Consider the following 25,185-nt stretch of genomic DNA (forward strand, 5'->3'; position numbering starts at 1 on the left):
ACTGGTTGTTGTTTGTGAATGCATATCCCTCAATATTACTGGGTCTTTACTTAGATTTTTGTGTTTGAACTGTAGAAGATCTGTCATGGATGAAACAAAAGTGGTTTTGGCTCTAAGATGGATCTCCAGCGAAATACAAGTTAGGTAGCTCAAATCTCCCTCCCTCCCTCCCTCCCTCCCTCCCTCCCTCCCTCCCTCCCTCCCTCCCTCCCTCCCTCCTTTCTTTCTTTCTTTCTTTCTTTCTTTCTTTCTTTCTTTCTTTCTCTCTCTTTCTTTCGTGAGTCTGCAAGTTCAGCTCCATTCTCAGGGGGAATTTACTTTAGCTAACAAACTGTTTAGGAGGAGCTGACAACAAATTTGCCATAACTGACAATAACATAATGCTGTTTTATGGTTTCCAAGACAATCAGACTGTAGGAACAATTGAGAGCTCACTTTAGAAATCTGGAGCAAGGAAGATTAGGCTTAAAATCAATCAAGTGTTTCCCACCCAGATAGGGAGCACTGGACTTTTTCTTTTTTAGCGCCTCAGTGCAGTGGTGGAGGAAGGGGGTGCGGGGTGCGGTTTGCCCCGGTTGCCATCACTGAGGGTGTGTGTGTGACAAAATGAGTTTTTAAAAAAAATTGGGCACACAAATCTTTTTAGGAGTGACGTGGTGGCTTAGGTGCCTGCAGGTTCCGCACTGCCTGAATCAACAGCGTGGGACTTGCATCCGCCTACTGCCTCTCCCTCAGGCACCCTACAACTGAGGGGGAGGCGGTGGAGAGGCTCCAAGCATCGGAGAGGCTCGCCCCGCCCCCATGGCCGGATTGCCCCGCCCCCTGGGCAGCTTGCCCCGCCCCCGACTGCAGGACACCCCACCCCACCCCGCACCAGGCACCCGAGCAACTAGCTACGCCGCTGCCTCAGTGACATGGAATTTCAAGAGATCCCAGCCAACCATTATAAGTTTGGGTAAGATTCCAGCTTCATTACATACAGGGCCTTCCCTTAATCACCGTTCAAAAACTTCAACATGTGAAGGCTGCTGAGTCCCGTTCCCATTGAATATGAGGGATGTCCCTTGATGTCTGTTCAAAAGCTTCAGCTGATGGAGAATGTTATGAGTTGCCAACTGAAGGAAGCATGTCAACGAGAAACCCTGTTTCGCTGTTGCCTTTTCCCAGGTAAGGTGAGTCCTAGATAGCCTGAGTGACATGGTCCACCATTCCCATGTCCCATGATGACCTCTAATATCAACAGAGTTCTCCTTAAGTTTGGAATCAACCCAAAGAGGTGTCCAAGAGGTGGCTTTTGAAAAGGATTAGACAAATTCATAGATATAAGAATCAATGGCAAACTTCATATTCAGAGGCATTTCACCTTTGCTTCCCAGATGCTGGGGTTAAACAACAAGGGAACCTAACCTATCCTCATTTTGCTCTGCCAGTGAGGTTCTTCCCACCACTTCGTTGACCACTTTGGGAGACGAGGGAAGCAGCTGGGGTTTGGAAGTGGGGAATTAATAATATGAACACTCTTGGTTTGGAATTTCCAGGCGAATTACCAATGGAGCCCACATTCCTCTGATGTTTTGACTCAGGTTGCAATTAACCTGACCACAATCCCAGCATCAACTTTCCCTGCCACTACAACTGTTCCCTTCTATTTCTTCACTGATGCTTACTTGGTAGAAACAATGAGAATGACCTCTGCTGTGGCCTGGTGTTATGTACTGAGCTGAATCCTAGAACAATAGGATTCAGAATCAGCGGGAGCTACCCAATCCAACTCCAGGTGGAAGTGAATCCGCAACCTGATTGGCCTGCTGGAGCAGCCAATCAGGCGGCTGGCAGAAGTGAATCTGCTACCTGATTGGCCTGTAGGAGCAGCCAATCAGGCTGCAGGCAGAAGTCAATCCACAATATAATTGGCCCACAGGTGTAGCCCTGAAGTAGCCAATCACGCAAGGCCCATTGTGTAAATAATGTATATAAGCAGATGGTTTGGGGAAAAGAGCCATTCGTCTTCTCTTCTCCTCCTTGATGACTATGAGCTGAATAAAGAGCATGAAATTCACTCTTGACTCCGAGTATATTTCACTGGCGACGAAGGTGGGATCCTGCTGAGCGGACCGCCACCACGCACTGCACCGCAGCACCGCCACCTGCTGCACCGCTGCATCGCACCGTGCATCCAGGCTTCAGCTCCAGGACCCAAGGAACCCAGAATGGCAACCGACAGCAGCTTCTCGCCATTCAAACCAGCATCAGGAGACTGGGAAGGGTACGCCGCCCGTTTCAACTTCCTCCTGCAAGCGAAAGAAGTCACCAACGATGCCATGAAGAGGGCAACATTCTTCAGCGTCTGTGGAGAGGAGACGTTTGAAATCGCCCGGGCTCTCCTTGCACCTAGAGATGTCGCTACCGTCTCTTACAAAACAATAATGGAACGGCTGAAGGAGCACTTCTCACCACAGCCCTCGGTGGTAGCTTGCCGAAATGCCTTCTACGCAAAGCGGCAAGCCCCGGGGGAAACCATAACTGGGTTTGTGACCTCCCTCCGCCAAGCCGCCCGGTTATGCAACTTCTCAGAATTGGAGAACATGCTTCGTGACCGCCTCGTCGGTGGCCTGAGGGACGAGATGTTGCAACGACGCCTCTACGCCAAAAAAGACCTCACGTTCCAGATTGCTCTGGAGGAAGCCCTGGCAACCGAAGCCGCCGAGAGGTCAACGCAAGAGGCACGACCGGCCCCGCCATCCCAACCGAGGGTCTACCACGAAGACCTCACCGGCGAATCCGAATCTGACGGAGGAAGTACACCGAGTACAGCGGCGCACTCAAGCAGCACACACACCACAGCAGCCTCGACGAGAAGGAGGGAACTGTGCAAGCTGCGGGGAGAACCACGAGAGGAGGACCTGTCGTTTCCGCAACGCAGAGTGCAGGCAGTGCAGAAAATTGGGACACATCGCCCGGGTGTGTCGGGCTCGACTCACCCGTCGACAAGCATCAGATGACCGACCCAGGAGCCCCAGGTCACACGGCACCATGCACCAAGGCAACTCGACGGAGATCACGGACTACCAGGTATTCCAGTTGCCCCATCCCAGCACAGAGAAAATTTATATAGAGGTACAGATAGAGGGAGCCCCATGCCGCATGGAGCTGGACACGGGTTCAACTCTATCCATAATCTCGGCCCGAACATTAAGGGAACTGTGCCCTAATGGGGGTCCCAAACTAAGGCCGGCCCCATTCACCCTCCGGGACTTCCAGAAACGTAAGGTCCCTACTATGGGGGTGGGGACCTTCAGGGTGCAATATCGAGGGCGAAAGCAACAATTGGACTTGCTGGTAGTTAAGGGCCCCTACGTTAGCTTACTGGGACTGGCATGGTTTGGACCTCTGGGGCTAGCCGTTACCGGGGTGAACCGCTCTAGCTTACAAGTGGACGTGGACGCCATATGCAAAGAGTTTCCAGGGGTTTTCGATGGGGCATTGGGACGATATACAGGACCCCCCATTGCCCTACAGCTAGACCCTGCTGTACGACCCATCAGGCACAAGGCCCGCCGGGTCCCGTTCGCCCTGAAACCCCGCATAGACGAGGAATTGGACCGGCTCGTGGAGCAAGGAGTGCTGGAGCCGGTGCCCAACGCCCCCTGGGAAACTCCAATTGTCACACCCGTCAAGCCTAACGGTTCGGTCCGCATCTGTGCAGACTACAAATGCACCATAAACAAGGCTCTCACGGCCCATGCATACCCAGTGCCAGTGGTCAGCCATGTCCTCGCCACCCTGGCTGGGTCAAAAATCTTTGGCAAACTGGACTTGGCCCAAGCGTATCAACAGTTGCCTGTGGACGAAGCCACAGCAGAGGCTCAGACGATTGTGACGCACAGAGGGGCATTCAGAGTTAAGCGGCTGCAATTTGGCGTTAGCGTGGCACCAGGCATATTCCAGAATCTAATGGACTCTCTCCTTAAAGGGATTCCTGGCGTCACCCCCTTCTTCGATGATGTACTGATCGCCGGGCCCACACCAGAGGAATTTGAGGACCGCCTCCGCTCCGTCCTGCACCGTTTCCAGACGGCGGGCCTCAAGGTGAAGCGGGAAAAGTGTTTACTGGGAGTGCCGCAGGTGGACTTTCTGGGATTTAAGGTGGACGCAGAAGGGGTCCATCCAACCGGTGACAAGGTACGGGCCATTTGTGAGGCCCCAGCGCCCAAGAGCAAGCCCGAACTTCAGTCATTCTTGGGACTATTGAACTTTTACCATGCCTTCCTTCCCCATAAGGCAGCGGTAGCGGAGTCCCTACACAGACTCCTAGATAAAAGGGCCCCTTGGGTGTGGGGCCAGCGACAAAGGGCCGCATTCCAGGCAGTCAAGGACTTGCTCGTCTCGAACTCGGTCTTAGCACACTTCGACGAGAGGCTGCCAGTGGTGCTGGCATGCGACGCCTCTCCCTATGGCATCGGCGCTGTCCTGGGACACCAACTCCCGGATGGAAGAGAGGTGCCGGTGGCATACTTCTCCCAGACGCTTGCTGCAGCCGAACGAAACTACTCACAGATTGACAAGGAGGGTCTGGCAATCGTGAAGGGCGTAAAAAAATTCCATGATTTCTTGTACGGGCGGCCCTTTACCATAGTGACTGACCACAAGCCGTTGCTTGGCCTGTTTGCCCCTGAGAAGCAGACCCCCCAAGTGTTGTCTCCACGTGTCCTCAGGTGGTCAATTTTCCTTGCCGGCTACCAGTATGCACTAATCCACCGCCCTGGGAAGGCGATGGGCCACGCAGACGCCCTCAGCAGGCTACCACTACCAGAAACAGGCCCCGACCCAGCGCCTGCGCAAGAGGTTATGACCCTGGAGCTGCTTCCCGACCGACCCATTCAGGCACAAGAAGTTGCGCACCATTCCACAAAAGATAGGGTCATCTCCCGGGTCCTGGACTGGGTGTGGCGAGGATGGCCCAGCAGCAGCCCCGGGCCAGAATTCGCTGGCTACACAAACCGCAAACATGAACTGTCGGCCCACAAGGGGTGCCTGTTATGGGGAAGCAGGGTTGTTGTTCCCCAGCCCCTCCGCAAAAGGGTCCTCACAGCCCTACACGAGACACACCCAGGGGTAGTGAGGATGAAGGCCCTTGCCAGGAGTTATGTGTGGTGGCCGGGGATTGACAGAGAGATAGAGGCCTGGGTCCAACACTGCCAGACCTGCCAAGAATCCCGCCCGGATCCCCCAAGGGCCCCAGTCCAGCCCTGGGAGTCCGCCCGACATCCATGGTCACGCTTGCACGTGGACTTCGCTGGCCCCTTCCAGGGAAAAACATTCTTCATAGTGGTGGATTCATACACCAAATGGCTGGAGGTCGCACTGGTACCATCCACTTCTACGGCGGCAGCCATCGGGGTACTCCGTAAGCTGTTTGCGACCCACGGGCTCCCTGACACCCTCGTCTCGGACAATGGAACCGCATTCACGTCAGAGGAGTTCCAGACCTTCACAGCGCAGAACGCCATCCGCCACATCCGCTCAGCACCATTCCACCCTGCCACCAATGGCCAAGCGGAGCGCATGGTGCGGACCACCAAGGACAGCCTCCGCCGCATGACACAAGGGGACTGGGAATACCGCCTTGCCGCATCTCTTCTAGCACAGCACAGCACCCCAAGCACAACGACGGGCCGGAGCCCAGCTGAATTACTAATGGGCCGGCGCCTTGCAACTAGACTGGACCGACTTCACCCCGACAGAGCTCAGGATGAGGTAGTGGTGGGGAAAGGCAGGAATCCCCGGACATTTGTGGCCCAGGACCCAGTGTATGCAAAGAATTTCGGGGCAGGCCCAGCATGGGTACCCGCCACAGTCACCAAGGTGACCGGTCCCGTGTCGTACGAGGTACTAACGGAAGGGGGGCAATGTTGGCGCCGCCACTGTGACCAGCTACGGCGACGATTCCCAGGAGGAACCCGGGAGGAGAGCGGGACAGAGGGGTCCCAAGGGGACAGCAGGGCAGTGAGGCCTGTAGAGCGAGAGGGGTGGGCAGGGGAAGCAGAAGCAGTAGGCACAGAGGGGCGCCCCGAGGCTGGAAGGACACCGGAACCAGAGCTACAACCTAGTGGTTCAGTGGCGCCAGACCAGACAGCCCGGGCACAGCCAGCAGCCTCGGAACACGAGCCAGAACCAGAACCCCTGACCAAGGAACACCCCAGGCCACAACGCACACGGAGGCGGCCAGCAGACCTTGGGGACTACGAATGCAACTTCCCGGGCAGGACTGGAACTTAGAGGGGAGGGGTGTTATGTACTGAGCTGAATCCTAGAACAATAGGATTCAGAATCAGCGGGAGCTACCCAATCCAACTCCAGGTGGAAGTGAATCCGCAACCTGATTGGCCTGCTGGAGCAGCCAATCAGGCGGCTGGCAGAAGTGAATCTGCTACCTGATTGGCCTGTAGGAGCAGCCAATCAGGCTGCAGGCAGAAGTCAATCCACAATATAATTGGCCCACAGGTGTAGCCCTGAAGTAGCCAATCACGCAAGGCCCATTGTGTAAATAATGTATATAAGCAGATGGTTTGGGGAAAAGAGCCATTCGTCTTCTCTTCTCCTCCTTGATGACTATGAGCTGAATAAAGAGCATGAAATTCACTCTTGACTCCGAGTATATTTCACCTATGGTAGGCCATATAGCCGTGTAGTGGTCATCTGGGCTGAAGTGTAGGTGGGTTCCCATGAACTAAGACTCAGTGATAACAGCAAGAACCTTTATTGAACTAACAGAACTGGACAACAGGAGCAAAGCAACTGCTTATATACATTTCTGAAGGCCTGGGCTGCTCTCACACTCAACGGGATTGGCTGTCTAAACTCCCAAACTGCAAATCATAATTCAGAGTTTAAGGGCCAATGGCAGTGGCCCAAATCCTGCAGTGTTCTGTGATTGGATATCATGTATTGAATCAGAACACAGGGGCTCAGAATTCTTAGTCCACACTCAAGCTCAGGCAAACACAGACCACTGAAAACATAACAAGGGCATCTAGGAAACACTGTTTCTTGGGGCTTCTGGCTATTCCTACTGTTTCCTAAGGCCTAGTTGAGCCTGCAACAGCTTTTCTTGTTATTTCATCTGCCGCCACGAAGTAAGAAAGGGGAGAAATGGATGGGAGCATTGAATTGGGGAATCTTCTGAGGGGTTGGTGTCGTTGAAGCCTCGAGTCTAGCCTTTGGCAGCCTTCTCTGCCATCCATCGCTACAAGCTAAATGGAAAAGGCACCAAAAGGCCTCCAGGGCTTTTGGTCATCGCCAGCCTGCTGAAGTTGTACCCCATGTAGGTCTCTTCTAGACTTTTTCTTGTGATTTAGCTGCTGGTTGGGAGAAGTTAGCACAGAGGAGCAAAGGGCCAAGCTGAGACTAGGCCCAGAGATGGGTACAATTTCCATTGTGGTCAATTATCTGACTTTGCATCTCCCACATGAGGTTCTCTTCTTCTCCCTCCCACCAACATCAATGTGGGCTCCCCACCCAGCAGGGAACAAAAAGACCTCTGTGTTGTCTGTCGCAGCCCAGGGAGCTGTCAGTCAAACCCTGGTGTCACAAGACTAGGTAAAAGTCTGAAAGGACATTGCCATGTCAGCTGCTTTAGCAAGGACACGGCCCTTCCAACTACAATGAATCAATTACTCTGTGGCAAATCAAGTGTGTCTTTTCAATGGCTTCCACCATAGCTTTTTTTTAAATAAAAAAACTATATAGAGCTCTTCTTGAAGAAGTTTCATCCATATTGGGTTGGCGGGAAGTCAAGGGCCTTCCATCTCTTGAGATCTGACAGTCCCTTTCTATTTGAGGAACCTCACTTCTGTTGTCTGAAGAGTGTCCTCCATACATCCTATTTATGATGCATGGATATTGGGGTGGTTTACACTTGCAAAAGTTTCAAGGTGCTCATACTGCTTGGTTTCCAGTTGGTGCATGTCCTGTAACTTCTTGCTGACTTTTCATACCACATATATTCTGAATTTCTTTTGTGTCCCGCTTTTGTTGTGCTATAGCACAGGTGTCACCTTCCACACAGCTGTACTGTAATAGCATTGAGGATGCATTGCAGAGAGCAACTAGCAAAGCAGAATGATGTATGGACAGCCCAATATAAATCCAGCACTAAACACTATTAATCCGTCAATTATGTGAGAGAAAACCCATCAGTGTGAGAACTCCCATGATGGGTGACATTGGAGTCCCTCTAGTATTCTGTTTCTAATAGTGGACAGCTGGATGCCAGAACCATGGTGGTTTGGGGGGCAGGGGAGGGGCAGGGAACCTGGACTACAACTCTCATCATCCTTGACCATCCATGATCACACTAGTTGTTGACTGATAAGAGTTGAAGTCCAACAACATCCAGAGGAGACAACAATGACTTCCTTTTGGTTAGAGTGTGAGACTAGAACCTGGAAGATATTTTCAGGAGATGGAGTCGGGTGAAGGTCAGCAATTAAAAAACCCCACTGGTTTCAGTGAAGTTAACTTTTTATTCCAAGAAACCAAAACAGCACAGGCCTAAAGATCATACCTGCCAAGTCTCCAGCAGAAAAATACAGGATCAGCAGCAGCAACGGCACCGGAAGTTGTCCGGTGGCCATCTTGGGGGTGGCCATGCGTAGAAGATGGCCACCGGGCATGCGTAGAAGTTATTTAGAAGGAGAAGGAGATTTATGTAGAAGGAGATTTACGGGAGAGGAGCTCAAACGGGAGACCGCCGGGAAATGGTAAGGAAAAACGGGGGGTTTCCCGGGGAATACGGGGTACTTGGCAGCTATGCTAAAGATCCCAGCAACTCTTCCCATTAGGTCTTACCCCAATGTGGGAGTTGTGAAGACTGAAGCTGCCTAAGTCCCCTCCTCTCCAGATCCCCACCCCAAGCAGCTGTAGACTGCATCTGTGCACAGCCAATCTCTTCATTTCTCGATGTGTTCTAGGAGACCAGGGGAGGGGAGCTGGTTACAGCAGGAGACCACCTGGCTTCTTCAGCAGCCTGCCTCATCTTTGCCTCTTGCCCCCATCCTCTCCAGCCTCTGCTTCTGCCTCTGATTCTGAACTGCTCTCTGCCACAACCTCTTTCTGCTCACTAAACCCTGTTGCCCCTTCAGCTTCTGACTCCTCCTCCTCCCAGTCGGCTCCCTCTCAGCATCATCTGACCACTCAGGGTCATCCCACCACCAATCCCTGGGCTCTGAGCCTTCTTCCCTTGGGGGTTCCCTCCCACCACTCCTCTGCATCCAGCCAGTCCCTGACAGATACAAGTTCAAATCCCCACCCAGATGTGAAGTTCATTGAATGACCTTAGGCCAGTCACAGCCTAACCTGCCTCACAGGATTGTTGTGAAGATAAAATGGACATTCCTTTCTGTTAATCTCCTTCGCTTCAGTGGGTGACCCTGAGTTCTAAGGAGCTGGAGAAAATAATGCCTTCCTCTCCAGTCTGTTTGTAAATGTTATAAATTTCTGCAATGCTCCCTCTTCACTTAGACCTTGAAACTAAAACACATGAAATTGACGCAGGTCCTAAGACATTTCAAACGGGCATTCTGTGTTTGTAAAAATCAGAGGCACTTGGTTTTGAACAAATGCCTGATTTAAAAAGGGCTCGCTCTCTGCTTTTTAGAAAGCAATGTGTGAGATACCAAAAAAAAAAAAAAGTGGGGTGGCCTTTTAAAATAAAACTGCACGAGGCAAATGGATTTTCTGATCACCAGACGCCTCTTAGAAGGATGGAAGGAAGCTCTCTTCCTGGGGATTTGCCTTCCTAATTGCAAGAGGGGGAAAGACCTGCTAAACTGGCTCCAGGTGGGTGGTGGGTTGTACCCAAGTGGAATGCGTCTCCTTTGTGATTCAGATCAAAGGGAGTTGGATTTTGAAACCTTTGCACAGCATGGAATTCCCTTGGAGAAGGAAGAAGAGCTGTGGAGGCTGCAGTTTTAATGGGAGGCTTTATAAAAGAAACAGTGCAATACATTAAGTAAAATCAATTTCATTTCTATCGATTATTGTATGTAAGCGATATTATAGGGTTGCTAATTTCCCTACTATATTCTGTATAAACTCATTGCAGATATCAGTATCTCCTGTCTCCAGATTACGATGATGAACAGGCTGGGATCCCTCCCCCCACCTTTTTTTGCTCGGCAACAGGAAAGATGGTCTCATCAGCTGATGGCTGGGACGGAGGGAAGATGGTTTTTTAAATAGCCATTTAGCCTAAACAAATTGCTCACCACTTTTACTTAGTCATTTCTGAAATAGCTGAGGGCCACATTTAACATTCCACTGTGGTAATTTTTCCTGTCTGAGCTGCAGGCTTACAAAACTGACGAGAGACATCACAGGTGCCCTTAGGATTTATGGGCCCAAGGGCTCAATGGAGGCAGGTGGGGGAGTGGGTAGAGCAGGGGGAGGTAATGTGCTTAGCTGCCAAGTATCCCGTTTTTCGCAGGAAACCCCTGGATTTTAATCCGTTTCCCGCTGTTCTCCCGAATGGAGAAAAATCCCGGAAATCCCCCGGATTTCTTACCTGCCAGGGAGCCTCCATTTTGGGTGCTGCTCTGCCTATGTGTGGGCACCGGAAATAGGGCAGAGTGGCACCGGAAGCTGCTTCTACGCATGAACGGTGGCCATCTTGGTGGTAGCCGCATGGCGTCAGCCGTTTCAGGCAGGAGTCCCTCCCAGGAGCCCCCTTACCTAGAGATACTGGCTGGGATTGAACCTAGGACCTTCTGCATGCAAAACAGTTCTGCATGCAAATAACAGTTTCCATAGAAAATGTCCTTGCATAAACAAAACAATCTCAGCCTTCTGCTTCTTCTTAAAACTTCTTCTCTTGTTCTTCTGTGTTTCTGGAACAAATGATCCTCTCACACACAGAGAGACTATCCAACACTACCACTGAGCTACGACCCCTCAAGAAAATATCTAAATCATGTAGGCTGCCTTCAGCTTGGGTTAAGCACATCCGTATCTTGGGTTAAGCACATCCGTATCTAAAGGCAGTGTGGCTCTGAATGTATTTGGCGCACAATTTTATATCTCTTATAAAACCATTGGTTCTTCTGGCATGGAGAAAGTAAACGGAGAATTCTCTCTCTCCTTCTCTCATAACACTAGAACTCGTGGACGTCCAATGACGCTGAATGTTGGAAGATTCCAGACAGATAAAAAAGGGACTTCTTTGCACAGTGCCTAGTTAAACTATGGAATTCACTCCCATATGAAACAAGGATGGTCACCAATGTGAGTGGTTTTAAAAGAGGGTTAGACAAATTCACAAAGGAGGTGGTTATCACTGGCTCCCAACCACAATGGCTGTGCTCTGCCCAATCGCCTTCTAAATTCGGCCCATGGATGGTCGGGGAATCAGAGTGTTTCTACATGAGTAGAATGTATCTTTTTATTTAAAATGCATCTCTCGGTTATTTGTGGGGCCTGCCTGGTGTTTTTACATGAGTAGAATGTGTGCCTTAAAAAATGCATCTCTGGGTTATTTGTGGGGCATAGGAATTCATTCATCCCCCCCCCAATATAAATATAGTCCGGCCCCCCACAAGGTCTGAGAGACAGTGGACCGGCCCCCTGCTGAAAAAGTTTGCTGACCCCTGGAAGGTCAGAGGCAGCATTGCTTTTGAATGCCGGATGCCTATGTAAGAAAGGGCACATACCTGTTGTGTTCTCCTCATGCGCCCATGCAGCATCACGAAGTGGCGTGGAGCTAGCAGGACAGTGTGAGTGTGGACTTCAGGTTCATGTCTGTTGCCCCCCCCCCAGAACATGGGGGGGACAGGGACGCAGCTGCACAGAGCTGGCAGGGCATTGAGGAGCAAAATGCATTCCCTCAAAATATGCCCAGGGCCACTGCCTCTCAGTGCCTAGAGGCCGCTGACTAGATGGACCATTGTCTTGATCCAGCAGATTCTTATGTACACTTTTGTGCACCAGCTGCTGCAGAACTGGTGTGTGTGTGTGTGTGTGTGTGTGTGTGTGTGTGTGTTGGTGTGTGTGTGTGTGGAGGTTGCCATTCACTCTGCAGGTGAATTCCTCTGTGCCCTCATCAGCTGCAGTGGGAAGAGGGGCCCTATTCAGCTGTCCCTCAAGCTGCCATCGAGAACCATGCTTCATTTGATTATTTCCTCCTTTGCTACACATTTGCGGTACACCGCTGCTGTCGTTTTGCCCAAATGCTAAATCCGTTTGCCAATGGAAAGGCAGGATGCTAAGTAGAAAATAAAGTACAATTGTTGAAAATAAAAATTTTGAGGGCCTAAGATGGCATGCTGAGCTAGGAGATTGGCGGGCCACACCTGCTTGAGATGGCACGGACCAGTTTCCGAATTCTCTCTCCCCTGGTTTGCATCGCAAGAGTGTGAGAGGGCACTGCTGTGACAAATCTGTTTCTGGGTGGGTGTTTCATGGGCCAGGTGTGATCTGGGGAAAGAGTGAAACTGTTTTCCCATGAGGAAGATTGAGGATGTTTTGAGCAAGAAGGGCTGGCAGTTGAGCAAGCCAAGCTCATGGATGGAAAAGGGAGAAGCTATGTGGGTAGAGATCAGCAAGCGACTTCGTTCAGCCCAATGAAGCTGAATGTTGGAAGATTCAGGACAAAGAAAACGTTTCACGATGAAGTGCATCATGAAACTATGGAACTCACTGCTGCAGGAGGCAATGATGGCTACTAACTTGGATGGCTTCAAAAGAGGATTGGACAAATCCATCGAGAAGGCTTAATAGCCACGTTGGCTGTGCTCAATGCCTCTAAATACCAGTTGCTGGAAATCACAGCAGAGGAGAGTGTTCTTGTGCCCAAATTCTACTGATGGGTTTCTCACAGGCAGCAGGATGCTGAAGTAGATGGGCCATTTGCCTGATTAGCAGGCTCATCTTATGCCCTTGTGTTATGGCTCCTTATTAATCATAACAGTATGTGTGTGTGTTTGTGAGAGAGAGGGAGAGAGAGAAGGCAGGACGTTTTGTTCCATCAAGGGAGGTTTCATCTCACCATCTGATTTTGTTGTGGGGTGGGGGTGGTTGGAGTGGGAAGACTTCAGCAGTACTTAATGAGAGGTTCTTTCACTTGGAAACTGTTCCCCTAATCCTGAATGTGTGAGGTCCTTAAAATGTGTGGCAAAATTTGCATGACGCTTCTCGAGATGAAGAAGCAGGTTTTCGTCTATATTTGAATAAAATTGGGCGCCATTTTGAATCAAGTTGGACAGCTGAATTTTTCAGAACCACACTGATTTTAACAACTGTTTTCAAAATTGTACTGATTTTTTTTTATGTGGTTCCTTAGAATTCCGCTTTCCACTAGTGCTCAGTAAATAGTGTAGTGGAGCCGTCAGGATGATCAAAGTTGGAACCCATAACCTCTCAAGAGCACCTGGCTGAGTAACCCTGAGCTAAGATGAGGGAAGCTCCACAGCAGCTGACTAACTTCTGAGCGTGCTGAAGAAGATGCCTGGTAGGAATGCAAGATAAAGAAAGCAGCACCTCCTCTGTGCATCCCAGCCTTTGGGAATTTCCCCTGTTGTTTACCTGCCTAGTAACATCACCTTTTAATGAGAACCTTTTACTGAGGGTGAAAGAGGAGAGCGCAAAATACAGTCTGTTGAAGTGCAACATCAAAAAAAAATAAGATCATGGCCACTGGTCCCATCACCTCCTCGCAAATAGAAGGGGAAGAAATGGAGGCGGTGAGAGATTTTACTTTCTTGGGCTCCTTGATCACTGCAGATGGTGACAGCAGTCACGAAATTAAAAGACGCCTGCTTCTTGGGAGAAAAGCAATGACAAACCTAGACAGCATCTTAAAAAGCAGAGACATCACCTTGCCGACAAAGGTCCGTATAGTTAAAGCTATGGTTTTCCCAGTAGTGATGTATGGAAGTGAGAGCTGGACTATAAAGAAGGCTGATCGCCAAAGAATTGATGCTTTTGAATTATGGTGCTGGAGGAGACTCTTGAGAGTCCCATGAACTGCTAGAAGATCAAACCTATCCATTCTGAAGGAAATTAGCCCTGAGTGCTCACTGGGAGGACTGATCCTGAAGCTGAGGCTCCAATACTTTGGCCACCTCATGAGAAGAGAAGACTCCCTGGAAAAGACCCTGATGTTGGGAAAGATTGGGGGCACAAGGAGAAGGGGATGACAGAGGACGAGATGGTTGGACAGTATTCTCGAAGCCACCAACATGAGTCTGACTAAACTGCGGGAGGCAGTGGAAGACAGGAGTGCCTGGCGTGCTTTGGTCCATAGGGTCACGAAGGGTTGGACACGACTAAACGACCAAACAACAACATCATCTGAGAGAGGCAGACCCATGAGAAGTTGCAGTTCTGGATGGCAAATTACTTGGGCTACAATCCTGCGCAGACATAAGACTCGGGTATTTCTAAGTAAGACATGCTTCTTTATCTGTGGCACAATCAAAGAGAAATCTATCCTGTTTTGGGTAATTGACCACAAGGATTTTGTGAAGAAGTCTGCTCCTTCTGGGATTGTTTAACTCTGTCCCTTTTACCATACAGAGTGACACCACATCCAGTAAGCCCTCCCTTGCCCAGAGTCCAGTCTGAGGGCCACACTTCCTTCGGGGGTGGGGGGGGCACATGCCAGTGTTGGGCGAGGCCAGAGCAAAAGCAGGTGGCTCAGTGAAGTTTACCTTTGTGCAGTAGACTTATTTCTATGCACACCCCTCTTTGTCTTCCACCCCAACAAGCAAGAGGCATTATCAGAGTTCAAATTCATATTCAAGGACTGCTTCTCTCCATATGAACCCACCTGGACCCTGAGATCATCCGCTGAGGCCCTTCTTCATGTGCCTCCTCCACGAGAGGGCCAGAGGGTGGCAGCACAAGAACAGGCCTTTTCTGTGGTGGCTCCCCATTTGTGGAATGCTCTCCCCAGGGAGGTTTGCCTGGCCCCTTCATGATACACCTTTAGGCTCCAGGCAAAAACATTCCTCTTCAACCAGGCCTTTGGCTGATTGATATTGGGGTGTCTTTGTTTTTATTTCTATTATGTATTCTGTGTTTTTTATATTGTCATTTTTTGTTGTGAAAATAAATAATCAGTCATTCATTCAATCAATCAATCAATCAATCAATCAATCAATCAATCAATGAGAGTATGAAACAAGTTCTCTTATTTCAAAAAAGAGGATTAGAGAAATTAATGAAAAGAAGATGTCTGTCAGTCTCTATTAGTAATGATAGACAAGTAAAAAGGTAAGCTAAAGGGCTCCCTGACCATCAGGTCCAGTCGTGTCTGGGGTTGCGGCGCTCATCTCGCTCTATAGGCCGAGGGAGCCGGCGTTTGTCCGCAGACAGCTTCCGGGTCATGTGGCCAGCATGACAAAGTTGCTTCTGGTGAACCAGAGCAGCGCACAGAAACACCGTTTACCTTCCCGACGGAGCGGTCCCTATTTATCTACTTGCACTTTGATGTGCTTTCGAACTGCTAGGTGGGCAGGAGCTGGGACCGAGCAACGGGAGCTCACCCCATTGCAGGGATTCGAACCGCCGACCTTCTGATCAGCAAGCTCTAGACTCTGTGGTTTAACCCACAGTGCCACCTGGGTCCCAAACAGAGGCTCCCAATTCAGGAGCAGTTGCCAGGAGAGGGCTCTTGCCTTTGTGACCTGCTTGTAGGCTTCCAGAAGGCATCCTCCATCCATGTGGAACTTGGGAGGGGGGGGGCTGGATGAGCATTGTCCAGGCTAGGAGATGGGAGCAGGCAAGACTCCCATCCCAGAGTAATAGCTTGTCAATTGAAGGATTACCACTTTTCACATTTCCAGAGCGTTTCCCCACTTCCAATCAATCTAACCTAATGCAACTTTTGTCATGCTGGACTACAATTTCCATCAGCCCCAGCCAGTGCATGCTGCGAGGGTGGCGGTGCAGTCCAAAAATATCTGGAGGGCGCTGTTATAAGATTTCTAAGGTCTCAAATATACAATAAATATTCATAAATGCACACATATCTCAATATATGAACCATGTGTCTGAGCAGGAGAGCAATCCTGAAGCCATTTCGACTCTTCCAATGACCTCAAATACTCCTCTGCAGTAAGGGAGGCAATGGGGAAAGCCTTCCCATTGTCTTTTTGTTTACAAAGGGCATATTTGTGTATGAATAGTGTGAGTCTGTGACCTGGATTCAGGAACCAAAGTATTAACCACCACAAAAGAATGGCCAGGCTGCCCAGGTAATGCAACCAGTGATCATTATCGGGTATCCTGGCAGGCAGGATTTCTGCTGTAGACTGCCTGCTATGATGTATGTATGATGATTTTGGGGTGGTCTTTGGCGAAGGTGGTTGGGCAATGTCAAAAGTCTTCAAAGGTTCCTGCTCAGGGTCTCTCCCTCCTTGGAAGGAGAGAACTCTGTTGCAACAGAAAAATACGGTAAATAATCTGCCTTGCTTTCCACTGGATCCTGCCTCCATCCATTATTCTCTGACCGATCTTGGACTTAGGGGACTCAGAGTCCCATGGGGAGTTGGGCAGCAAAAACTAAATCCCAATTTTTACCTCAGTGCCAGGTTGGCAAAGGACTCCACAATCAATCCTAAGTGTGCTTGCTTGAAAATTAAGCCCATCAAAACAAATGGAATAAATCCCAAAAAGTGTGTCTGGGAGCGTTAAAATATAACATGATTTTCCTTTCAGAAATCTAACATGTGGGACCATTCCCACCCCACCAAGAGGCCCTTGGCGCCATCTTTGCTGCTGCCCTCCCCTGTACCACAGAATTATTACTTTTTTTCTGGTGAATTATACAGAGTTTTGACCAGTTGGATCCTCTTGATGTTTCTAAAGTACACAGGGTAACAACAACAACAACTGTTTGCCAATGTGCCGCTGAATGAAAAAGGTATAATTGTGTTAACTTCTTTTAGCACCCCAAGTGATCTGCAATATCCTACTCCTCATTAAAATGGATCAGGCATCTCGTGGCACCAATAAATCCCGTTGTTATTCTGCAGCCTCAAACGAATGTCAACATAAAGCAGGGGAAGGGAGGGCGGTTTTCCTGGCTGAAACTGGCTTCGGAAGGTAGTTATAGCAAGAAAGGCAGCATTTGCCTGGGGGGCAGGGAAAAAAAAACCCATTCCGAAAAGTCATGGCTGTGACTTTTAACGCTGGCATAAGTAAAAAGGGAGGATTTAACCTTGTTCTTTCTGAGACTTTTGCTCACAACCTTGAGAAGTATATAAACCAGTTGAAACTGAGCCACTAATGTGCTCCTTTTCTAACCCTTTGCTCAGTTGTCCATTCCTCACGCACTACCCGCCCCCGCCCCCCACAACACCCCCAAAAGAAGGCCACAGTTATATATAGGAGATTATGAAGCAGTTTTATTGAACCAGGGTCTTTCAAATACAATAGATTTCAAAAATACATTTCCCTGAGGAAACACAGTCTGTAACAAAAGCCACTGGCAGCAGACCCAGCCCATCTTTCTGTGGAAGCCCACAATTAACCGCCAAAAGACTTGGTTCATCCTTCATCTCTTTTGCTTCCACCCCATTCCCCTCTCTGCATACAACCTATGGAGACAGTAGGGTGAGGACTTCTTAGGGAGCAGAGGAGTTATCAGAGTATTTCAGAGCAAATAAATATTTTACAGTCCACGGGGGTTGCCCTGCCAGCAGGGGGCTCCTAAGAGTTTAATGTACAGTAAATGAAAGGGCTTCCCTTGATCTGCATAACGTCTTCTGATGGTTGTTTCAGAAGCTGAAGAAAGGGTGCAATTTGGCACATGGGCATTCGGATCTGTGTTTAAATGGAAACACCGGGTTTTCTTTCCTCTATCGGAGAAAATAAAATATGGGACAGGGGTGTGGGCTTGTGTGTGGCGTCAGAATTATGGAACAGCCTTCTTGAACTACATGGAGGTAGAAAACGCTGCTTCCTTTGTTCGTAGTGTATAGTGGGGATTCTCAATGGATCAGCCTTTCCTTCCATTCTGCAGTGCCTGCCTGTGTCATCCAGTCAAGGATAGAGACCGGTTGCCTAGCGCTTCTCTTTCAGAGAACTGGAAGAATTTTGGGGTGGGGGTGGGAGGCACAGAAGGAACTGTTGAGAGGCTTCCTTTCCTAAGGTTGCATCATTGTCCCGAGCCTGATAAAATAATATTAACTTAAAATATCTGGTCTATTCCTACTCTTGCCAAGGAAGATCTTAGCAGCGCTGGATCCATATGCAGCAGGCAGAGTAAGTCTGTTGATGATTTAGCTTATTATTATATTTTTGTCCCCAAGGCAGGGAAACAGAAGAAATAAAAAAGAGACAATGTTTGGATCTTGCTCCCGTCCCCCTAAAGGCACGAGCCCTCTCTCTTTGGGTGTCTCTCAGGACAGCTACCTGCTGCCATATCTTCTAAGTCTGCAGCTGGGCTATATTAGGGATTGATGAAATAAATGTGCAAATAAAGATGCCTAATGGCGGGGAGGGGAAAGAGAGCTGCAGGTGAAGGCAGGGAGGGAGGGATTTCCTTCTCGAGGAGACCACCCGCCCTTCACGTTCTGATTGGAAGGGAAAGTGGCCACGCATGCGAGGAAAGCAGGGAATGCGTGTTGTGGGAGATTCGGGATTCAGCATTCAGCTTAGGAGAGGAGCTTGAAGCCGAGCGAGATGGAGAGGAGTTGCAGGAATGCCAGGAGGAAGGAGCTGCCTTGAGCTGCAGAGGCCGAGCCTTTGGGACCTTGCGTCCACTGGTGGGAGGAAGCCAAGTTATGGTGGTGGATGGTGGTGGCGTTGAGGAGGATGTGGGCATCGGGCGAGTTGCTGTGAAGCGTCGGCTTCTGGGTACCAGTGGTGCTGGTGTCAGGGCGAGGGGTGGCGGAGGAGGACACCGATCTGGTGCTAGTTGTTGTTGTGTCTGAAAGAAACAAAACCGATTAGCCAAGCTGTCACGGCTTAGCAGAAAACGATCTGTAGGTGGACTGGGGTGGGGAGAAGGCCTGGGTCCAAAGCCCTCACATAAATCAAGGGCTGTGGCTCAGTGCTCTGCATGCAGAAGGTTTCCAATGTCACTTTCCAGCCTCTCCAGGCAGGTCTGGGAAAATATTGCCTGGCTGAAATCCTGAAGGACCCTTGCCAGTGAGAGCAGTGTATATCAGCTTTCCCTAACCTGGTGTCCTTCTGATACTTTTGACTCCAGGTGTTTTGGACAACAACTCATATCAGCCCCAGAATGTAAGAGTGTACAGCACACCTGCTGGATCAGGCCAGTGGCCCATCCAGTCCAGCATCCTGTTCTCACAGGGGCCAGCCAGGCACTTGTGGGGGGAAGCCTGAAAGGTATGCAGGAGCAAAACAGCACTCTGCCCACCTGCAATTTCCAAAAAAGGGATATTCAACAGTGTAATAGCCAGCTCAGCAGTCTAAAATTTATGGGGAAGCCTGGCACAGATAATACTGAGCTATATGGCCTGACAATGTAAAATAGCTTACTAGGTTGTTTCCCACTGGCTAAACAGGAATTGCATCCACTTCCCCTCCTGCCAATCTTTGAAGGAATTGCCCTGAGACTGAGATTGAAGTTGGGCTATATTAGCCAATAGTAGCCACCTCTCTCCCTGCCCCGCCCCCATTGTTTAGATGGAAGAGAGAGGGTGGGGTTGAAAAATGTTAAAATTGAGAGAGGTTGCTTTGGATGTTACATAAGAAGAGCTCTGCTGGATCAGGCCATTGGCCCATCAGCATCCTGCTCTCACAGCAGCCAACAAAAGGTGTTCTCTTATGGGAAGCCTTCAAACAGGATCTGAACGCGAACAACGCTCTACCCATTTACAATTCCCTCTGACAGACTGGAGGGAGACCTTGTTTTCTCACAAAATTACCTCTTTCCAGGGTCTGAGTTTGCAGCAGGGTCGTTCCGTTGGCAAAGGTGACAAAAGACCTGTTGGGAAACAAACAGAAAATGAGAATCATGAATGGTGGAGGAGAGAGGCTGTGAAATGAGATCCAAACATCACTTCTGTTAAAAATGGGGGAGGGGGTACAGTGATGCCCAAACCCCATTTTAGCTGGCATTTGGAGAAGGGGAAAAAAAGAGCTTCCTGTTCATTTGTGCCTGAGCAACTATGCTGATAACTTTTAGGAGCAAGCGTAGGAGATATGGATAGTGTAATTTATCTGCATATGATCTTTCTTCAGCCAATTGGCATTTCTTGGTGATCATTGCAACAAAAGGGGGAAATGAATCTTAAGCTTTGCTATAGAACACTCAATATAAATTAAAGCAAGCATATCCATCAGACAGGCATGAGGTGGCAGGTTGATATATGCCCCTTTGGGTAAAGCGGTGCCTCGTTACACAAAACCACATTTGGTGCTGTAAATTTATGTCTTACGTTTTGCACTCAGGAGTAACACAGCTCTCCCTGCCAGTAGGGAAACATCAGGCTTTGTGTCTAGAAGTGTTGCAACCCCTCCACAAACCCTTTGCCTAAGCAGAATAATTCCCAGTTTCAGTCCCCAGCATCTCCAGGTAGGCCTGGTACAGATCCCCTGTCAAAAACTCTGTATGGCCACTGCCAGTCTGGGTAAGCGATACTAAGCTAGATAGACCAGTGGTGGTCTGATTTGCTGTGAGACAGTTCCTATGAAAGCAGAGGATAATAGAAGCCCACCCCTCAAATGGAAAACCAGAGAATTCAAACAATTATGGATAATTCAATGATTACAGCCTTGTTGATTTAAGTAATAAATTTTGATGTCTTCTCCATATGAGAAATAAGAAAGTTCCTCCACTGTTATTGCTTCCACACACACACTCCCCCCCAACATTCCCCCAACTTTCATATAATTGCTCTGATTAGTTCCCCCAGCCTCACCCTTCCCTTAAAATTCAATATTAACTCAGATTGGTATAGTTAGTGCCTTTTGGCCTTGCAGAAGGAGCCACCCCACTATCTGTGAGAAGCTCACATGTCAGGCATAGCGGCCATGGCCATTATCCTACATTTCCTGTCCACAGGGACCTTCCCTTTACACATGGAGCTTTTGTTTAGCTATCAGGGGTTGAAAGCGCTTAATAGACCACAAATATGTCCAAGCTTTTGGGGGAGAAAAATTCCTGCATCTATGTCACTATCTCTCAACGCCGACGACGCCATTTTAGGAACCCTGAGCTCCTCTGTGGTAATTCAAGATACAACTGTATTGAGAAACAATACATTCGTTGGTAGTGTGAGGCTGTAGACCCCTTGGGGCAGGGACTCTTTGGTGCAGAAAAGGCCCAGTGGTCAGGATTCTTACTTTATGAGCACAGATTCCACGTTGGCATTGGGGGCCGTCCAGCGAGTTCGGGCGCTGTTGTCGCTGGAGACGTTTGTCTCCACCAGGTTCTCGACGCCACTGCAGCTGATCGGTTTGTTTTCACTTTCCCACAGACCGCTGGAGCCATATTCAGAGGGCAGGGCTTGCAGGATGACGGAAGTGCTGTTGTCAATCCCAGTAATGGTGACTGCAGAGAGTGGGAGAAATCACATTTTTTTTACTGAGAAACACAGGGATTTTTTTGGGGGGGGGGCAGAGGGAAGAAAGACCTTGATGTGATGCTGGGATAAAAAATGTAGAAAGCCCAAAACAGAGGAAAACCTGGACAACCATACATGCCTCTCCATGGTCAGGGTGTGGGGAACATCTGGCCCCTACTGTTGCTAAACCCCAGGCTGGATTCAACTAGGAGGCATGAGTGGCCATTGAGGTGTCTGTAGCCATTGAGAAGACAAAGGAAACCAAGAAGCTACAGAAAGGCAAAAACTCTGCATGATTGTGGGAGGTGCCGTTGTGGCACCAGCAGCTGTATGTAGCAATAGTGAGCTAGGAAAAAAATCTGAATCCTTTGTCTCATGTGACCTTAGGCAAAGCTCCTCTTAAGCATCAGTTTCCCTATCTGCAATATGGGTGCAATAAAACTGACCTATCTTAACTGGGTTGTATACAGCGAGATAACACACACAATGCCTCCTGAACAGCTTTAAGTTCTTCTTATCATTGCTGTTGATTTATTATTATTTCCAAAGCTTTATGTGTCGTGATTTAGATGGTTAGAATTCATGGAGCCTAGAAGCCATCTGAATCTTTTGACCAAATTGATTCAAAATGAGGTGTTTTGTTTTCGTTTTAAATCTTGCCTCCCCTAAGCTTGAGGCAGCTTGTGACATTGAGGGGAATGAGTGTAAATACAATATACCATTTCATTAGAAAAGAAGCCGGAACAGGAAATCTGAGCACATAATATACTTTTGTAAAGTGGGTGGGGAAGGTTTCTGCTTGCCTATGCGCCATGTTCTTCATTCAAGACCCCCAAACTCTAAACCTCCTGGTGTATGGAGACTGGCATAAGAGAGCCAGTGCAGCGTAGACAGAGACCAAGGATCAAATCCCCTCTCAGACATGAAGCTCCTTGGATGACCTTGGACCAGTCATTCTCTCTCAGCCTAGACTACCTCACGGGGTTGTTGTGAGGATAAAAGGGAGGTGACAGTCGGATATTTGAAAACTGCTGCCCTTGTCAGAGATCTGGACTTGGCTGCTAGATGTTCTTGCGCTGAAGTGTGTGATCCTCACTGCAGTCACGGACAGCTAACCTTTTCATGCCTTCCTTCATCTTGCTGGGCCAGGGAAACTGGCTAGCCTAGATGTCTCAAGAAGAAGCTTTCCAACAGCTGCTTGCAATGCAGCTTATTAAATCTGGGCTTCATTGGCGAACAGCAGGCTTTCATTTGGGGAAGATAAAAACTGGGGCGTTGTCATACCACATGGATATTTGGAAATGGCAAGGGTGATACATCGTGTTCCACCCTGGGTGGGGCTGTGGGTCAAATCCCTGTTAGGGCAGCTCAGTCTATGAGGTACCAGAAGCTTTGGGTTAAATGGCACAGTGGTCATTGTGCAAGAGATGCATGATCAAAATTGGGGAAACACTTTCGGCACTAAAAAAATTAATACGGAATATGTTAGGCCTGATTCTCAAGTGGTGTGAATCAATATTTTGTTCCCTTCCAATATAATCTATGCTGCTTTCATATCATTTTGTCCTTTTGGGTATTCATTTGGTATTCATTTAAAAATTATTCATTTATTATTAAATTTAAAGTCCACCATTCCTACCAAAGGACGTTTGGGTCCTTTTCCAGTTGAAACCCATAGGACCTTTGTATTACAGTTTAGTGACAAACTGATAAGAGCATTACATCATCATCATCATCATCATCATCATCATTATTACTGCAGTTTTTGTCTGTGTAAACCACCTCTTCCCGCTTTGCGACAAACCTGTGAACTAGGCCATTATGGTCCCATTTTACAGATGGGAGACTGTGGCCAAGAGATAGTGGCATAGATCCAAGCCCATCCATCAGCTCCATGGCTGGCAGATTTACACCCTTTTGCCCAGCACTGATTTATGGGCTACTTCAGAGTTGCTCTTTCTATATCTGACATCAACTACAATGCCTCTAGAAAGAATAGATCCCCTAACACACTGTTAACCAATGGGTTGCATTCCAGATGTTGCTGGACTCCAGATCCCAACAGCCCCAGCCAGCACAGGGATGAAGGCAGCTGTAGTCCAAAAACTGGAGGACACCGTGTTAGCTCCCCCTTCCTTGTTCTTTTGGTTTTGGTCATCCCGTAAGACTGTGCATCAAACCCCATAAATATCTTCCATCCCATGTCTTTTCTGAGCTTCTCTAGGTCACTGCAGCAAGGCTAGATTAAAATCCCAACAAGCCCTGCATTCACGGGCTGGTGGTGAGACTGGGTCCACAAGGCAAGTGTGCCCCAAAATGGCAGAACACCCTTTGGATCCCAAAAATGGCCAGGAATGCCAAGAAGCAACAGCAGCCCTGGAGACAAAGTCAACTTACCTGTGTAGATGGCACTTGGTTTGAAATAAGAAGGTTCCACGTTTAGCTTGTAAGCGCCCCGCGTAACTGTCTTCTTGACGATATCACAAGGTGGCTGCTGAAGATAAGCAGGCGAAACAAACAGTGCCCCAAGGAAGACAAGCTGCAGCATGGTGGACTTGAAGCCAGACATGATCAGGTTGGGTTTTAATTCTTCTCTCTGATTTCTCTTCAGGACCTGCCTGCTTGCCTCGTTGTGCCTGAGATCTGGAGAGGGACCATAACTCACAGGGCTATTTGTACTGCAGGAAAGATGCAAATTATCTTCCTTCCACACCCTCATCAGTGGGAAGTTTCACAGGGGTGACACATTTTGGCATGTGCCCTCCCTCCTCTTTACCTGCTGCTGCAACTCAGCATCTGACTGGCCTGTCTGGAGTAAGGGGGCGGGAAAGAGATTCACAAACCAACTAGGAGCAGGGAGGCTTCTGCTCCTGGTGTCTCACCAGAAATGTATGTTGGCATGTGTGATCCTGTCTTTGCACGCCATGTCTCAAGAGCCAGTCCTAGGAATGGATGGGGGTGGGAGATACAGTGGTGCCTCGCTAGACGAATTTAATTCGTTCCACGGGTCTTTTCTTATAACAAAAAATTCGTCTAGTGAATCCCATAGGAATGCATTGAATTTATTTTTTTTGCCCATAGGAACGCATTAATTGAATTTCAATGCATTCCTATGGGAAACCGCGATTCGCTAGATGAATTTTTCATAAAACGAATTCGTCTAGCGAGGCAACCTCCGCTAGAAAAAAGCTTTTGTTAAGCGGAAATATCGTTAAGCAGGGCATTCGTTAAGCGAGGCACCACTGTACCAGGTAACCAGGTGGGTCTTTGTTGTGGGAAGAGGAAAACGGGTGCTCTTTTGATGCCTGACATTTGGCATCAAAATACCAGTCTGCATCCCCCACACCCTGGTCATTGAATCCAGATATTCCTTTTCCAGGGAGAAACTGCTAATTTAAAAAGACCTGCTGACACCAACCCCATTTTTTGCATTTTCTCAGTGATCCGTTTTTTAATATCATGCTCCCATCACCTGAAGTCTTTTGGAAGTGAAAAAGAGGAAGGAAAAATTGCTTCTGTTGTGTTGCTAACAATTACACACACACACACAGACACAGTGTTGCATGAAACTAAGTTCTACGCAGAGTAGAGCAACAGAAATTAATGGACCTAAGTTAGTCATGTTTATTAATTTCAATGGGTCTACTCTGAC

The 25,185-nt window shown here is 48.7% G+C and overlaps 2 protein-coding genes across 2 annotated transcripts; one reads left to right on the plus strand and one right to left on the minus strand.

Annotated features, from left to right (window-relative positions):
- The first annotated feature begins 2,986 nt into the window (after positions 1 to 2,986).
- Positions 2,987 to 6,624, plus strand: LOC132591187 (uncharacterized protein K02A2.6-like). Its single transcript, XM_060268385.1, has one exon. The coding sequence runs from the start codon at positions 3,034 to 3,036 to the stop codon at positions 6,277 to 6,279; it is 3,246 nt and encodes a 1,081-aa protein (XP_060124368.1). The 5' UTR covers positions 2,987 to 3,033; the 3' UTR covers positions 6,280 to 6,624.
- A 10,751-nt stretch (positions 6,625 to 17,375) lies between these two features.
- On the minus strand, positions 17,376 to 24,193 carry LOC118097175 (uncharacterized). Its single transcript, XM_035139871.2, has 4 exons — positions 23,931 to 24,193; positions 21,313 to 21,520; positions 19,893 to 19,951; positions 17,376 to 18,928 (listed from the first exon to the last, which is right to left on the minus strand). The coding sequence occupies exons 1-4, from the start codon at positions 24,100 to 24,102 to the stop codon at positions 18,654 to 18,656; spliced, it is 714 nt and encodes a 237-aa protein (XP_034995762.1). The 5' UTR covers positions 24,103 to 24,193; the 3' UTR covers positions 17,376 to 18,653.
- Between the last annotated feature and the right edge of the window lie 992 nt (positions 24,194 to 25,185).

The sequence above is a fragment of the Zootoca vivipara genome, chromosome 15 (assembly GCF_963506605.1).
Source record: "Zootoca vivipara chromosome 15, rZooViv1.1, whole genome shotgun sequence".
Taxonomy (NCBI): domain Eukaryota; kingdom Metazoa; phylum Chordata; class Lepidosauria; order Squamata; family Lacertidae; genus Zootoca; species Zootoca vivipara.